This window comes from Morus notabilis, unplaced genomic scaffold (genome assembly GCF_000414095.1).
Source record: "Morus notabilis unplaced genomic scaffold, ASM41409v2 Scaffold485, whole genome shotgun sequence".
Classification (NCBI taxonomy): Eukaryota; Viridiplantae; Streptophyta; class Magnoliopsida; order Rosales; family Moraceae; genus Morus; species Morus notabilis.
In genome coordinates this window covers 438,946-442,784 of record NW_010364290.1, presented here as the reverse complement: position 1 = coordinate 442,784, position 3,839 = coordinate 438,946, and the positions used below count along the sequence as shown (strand labels likewise).

At 50.2% G+C, this 3,839-nt stretch overlaps 1 protein-coding gene across 1 annotated transcript in view; it reads right to left on the bottom strand.

Annotated features, from left to right (window-relative positions):
• Positions 1 to 2,989: 2,989 nt before the first annotated feature.
• The window catches only part of LOC112093093 (uncharacterized protein K02A2.6-like), a 2,689-nt gene continuing 1,839 nt past the window's right edge, over positions 2,990 to 3,839 (bottom strand). Inside the window, exon 2 of the mRNA XM_024170891.1 lies at positions 2,990 to 3,830. Within this exon, the coding sequence (XP_024026659.1) occupies positions 2,990 to 3,830 (841 nt within the window). The remainder of the gene's footprint in view (positions 3,831 to 3,839) is intronic.

Here is a 3,839-nt window from a genome sequence, read left to right as displayed (position 1 = left end):
CGTCGTTACCATTCTTGTATGAATGGTCGACGTTTAACCAGTCATCGTTTAGAGTAGTCACCGTTTATTCCTCTCGATGTTAGGGTTTTAACTTAGCTTTTTGTCCTTGTTATTACCAGAACAATGGCCCAAAGTTCACCCAGTCGAGAGGATTCTCTTTCTGTCGTCCGTTCTGACCCTCCTTCGGTGGTAGAGATCTCATGGACCTCTTCGTCTTCCGGTGTCAGCTCTGTGCTGAGGGATATCGAGGATGTCGAGGGAAGTTTTGAGCCGGGCGACGATCTCGGCAGTGAATTCGGTAGCGTCGACCGAATGATAGACGAAGTGGTTGAGCGGATCCCTTTTACAGGGGGGAACGTAAGCGGAGTAGCCGCTGCGACGGTGGATGCCCCCTGGCTTCCACGAGCGGAGACCCAGATAGGCCCTCCTTTACAGCCGACGATGTGGCGTCGAAGGTCCGAAATAAGGATATCATTCGGGCTGTGAAGGAGGGATGTATTGACGGGAGGCGGCTCGAGTACCTCCTCCCCGATAAGCATTTTAGGACCAGTATGCCGCCGACCGGATACCTTCCGGTCTACACAAGAGCGGTAACTGCAGGGATGACTATCCCAATTTATCCCTTCGTAAAAGATTATTGCCACTTTTACGGCATTTCTCCTGCCCAATTGGCGCCGAACTTTTGGTACTGCTTTGCGGGAGCCTGAATTCTATGGAACCAGAAGTTTGACATGGAACTCCCACTGGACGAGTTCCGATTCATGTACAAGTTGTGCCACGTCGCCAAGTACGATGGGTGGTATTTTCTGAGTGGCCATGGGAGGGCTCAGCCTAGGTTTGGAAAGCTTATTCTGGGCATCCCCTCATCGTCACATGGGTGGAAGCCCATGTATTTCATGATCCATGGGCCTTTTAACTTCCATCCCAACGACCGCCAGCCCCGCCAAAGGTAGGTGCAGGCAGCGTTTGGGAATATGAGTAAGCCCCTCAATTCTCTCTTTATCTGACCTGATCCCCCTTTTCACATGTTGACGAGGAGTCCTCTGTGTTGCAGTTAACCAGGATCGGCCAAAGTTTTCTGGAAACAGCTTGGCGAGGATCGCAGAAGCTTTTTCCTACTCGTCGGAGGTTCGTCACATCGACACGCTCTTGAGCAAGGAGAACCTTCGTACTGCGGGCCTAATTCTCGACCTTCCAAACCCTTCGGATCTCGACGCCGTTCGTTCATATTTCCATTTAAGCGACGAAGGTAATGACTTCTCTCGACGCCTTGTTGAATTAAGAATCGTATTTTCCTAATGCTGACGGTACCCTCTCTTTCTTGCTAGAGATGGCATCTTTGAGAATCCAGCTTCCTGGGGGCCAACGGCCAGCGCCAAGCCAACAACAGGTGCCGAACCAACAGCCGCCGTCTGTCCCGCGGCCCCCGTCAGGCCAACAGCCTTCAGCGAAGGGGAAGGAGAAGGCCGGCTCTTCCTGCCCTGCACCGAAAGGCAAAAAGAGCAAGCACAAGAGGAGGCGTACTGAGGAGCCGACCCCTAGCTACGCGTCGACTGATAAGACCTGGACACCGGTAGTGCCCATTCCTGATGTCCGTGCACCCCCGGGACCAAGAGAACGCATACTGATCCCGTGGGGGAAGATTACGGATGCGAACTTCCAAGTTTCGGATATTTCTGACGCCGAGGTCGGGGCGATGCTAAAACTCCCCCCTCGCTTTTCCCTCATCTTCCAGGCCTTATACGAGTCGTTCCTCGAGCCTCATTGGGTCGCTGCATCCCAGTCTTCCATAGTCGACCGCTAACGCAAGCAAATATCCTCCATTTTCCAGAGCCTCGTCCTTTCCCTTCTTAACCTCCTTGACCTAATCAAGGTCGAGGAGCGAAAGGATGAGATGGACGATTTAGAGGCCAAGCTTCAGTCGCTCGTCGATGAGGCCAAGAAGAGCAGGGATGATGCCATCGAGGAGAGGGATTTGGCGAAGGCCCAACTGATAAGCCTGGACAGCGAAGTAACCAAGTTGAAGGCTGAAGTCACAAAGCTTACTCGACGGGCTGATCAATCTGAAAAGAAACTGGCCGAGGCGATCGTGGATGCCGAGAGTCGGTATTCTGAGGGGAAGATCGACGGGAAGATGGAGGCCGAGGCAACCTTCAACGCCAGACGGGCGCGGATCATTGAGGAATTCAAGGCTTCTCAAGAGCTCTTTGACATCCGCAATAATGATTTCCAGTCGGCGGGTCAGCAAATTGTTGATCTGATAAAAAAAGAGAATCCTGATTGGGACTTGGGCTTCCTCTACAACTCGCCTCCTCCTGCCGGCGACGAGGAAGTGCCCCCTCCTGGTGGCGATGAAGAGAACGCTCCCTTCGTTGGCGGCGGCGAGGAGCCAGCGGGTGGTGCCGACGAGGAGCCAACGGATTGTGGCGACGATGCTTAGGAGCTATCTTCTATCACCCCATTTTTTTTTTTTTTTGCTTTCAGACAATTTTTATGTTACCCGTATTTCTATATAAAGGCAATGGGTTATGTTCATATCTTGATTCATAATCATTGATTTCCTTCCTGTTTCTCTTTCAAAAATTCATTGGAATTTACTAAGTGCCGTCTTTGTCCTTGGAGGATTTGACGCCGAGCTAATCCCTTTGGGTCGTCGTCTTAGGAAATTCCTTAGAATTTCACCAAGTGTTTTGTCTTTCCTCCTTGGAGGATTTGACGTCGAGCTTATCCCTTTGGGTCGTCGTCTTAGGAAATTCTTTAGAATTTCACTAAGTGTTTTGTCTTTCCTCCTTGGAGGATTTGACGTCGAGCGTCTTCATTCCCCCTGCGTCTGATAAATACACCCTTGAGTTTTCTTTTAAGCAGACACGTTATTAAGGGGTCAATCTATCTCACGCTGAAAATATATAAATTTACAATATTTGTAAAGAATGTATAATTAAAAACGCATAACAACTTCATACATTATTGGTAATACAACTTTAGTTGCTCAGCATTCCACGGGTGTTGAACCTTTTTGCCGTCGAGGTTTTCTAATACGTAAGTGCCAGGTCGTAGTACTTTCCTTATGCGATAGGGGTCCTTCCCAAGTCAGGCCCAAGGGACCAGTATTCTTGGGTTTTGTGCTTTGTGTCACCCTTTTTAACACTAGGTCTCCTGGGGTGAACCTTCTTTGCCGGACTTTCTTATTATAATATCGTGCCGTCCGTTGCTGATAAGCGACGAGACGTAATTGGGAGTTGAGTCGCTTTTCTTCCAGTAAATCGAGTTCTCCGTTCATGCCCTCCGCGTTATCCTCGTCGTTGTGGACAACAGTTCTTAGGGTTGGCGTTTCAATTTCTACGGGGAGTACCGTCTCGACGCCGTAGCCATGGAGAAAAGGCGTTTCTCCTGTCGTAGTTCGGCTTGTTGTTCTATATGCCCATAAAACCTTGGAAAGCTCCTCGGCCCATCTCCCTTTTAGGTCATCGAGTCTCTTCTTTAGGGTATACTTGAGAATTTTATTGATGGCCTCGACTTGCCCATTTGACTGTGGATGGATTGGTGCCGAGAAGTCTTTTCGGATGCCCAAACCGTCGCAAAATCTGCGTGTCGCGGCGTTGTCAAATTGCTTCCCGTTGTCGGATACTATCGAGTGAGGAACCCCAAACCTGCATACGATGTGGTCCCACATGAATTTGGTGCAGGCTGCTTCCGTGGTAGTGGTTAGGGCCTTGGCCTCTGCCCACTTCGTGTAATAGTCTACCGCAACGATCGCGAATTTCAACCCCCCAGGTGCAGGATGTAATGGCCCGATCAGGTCAATCCCCCACTTGGCGAAGGGCCATGGACTGAGAATG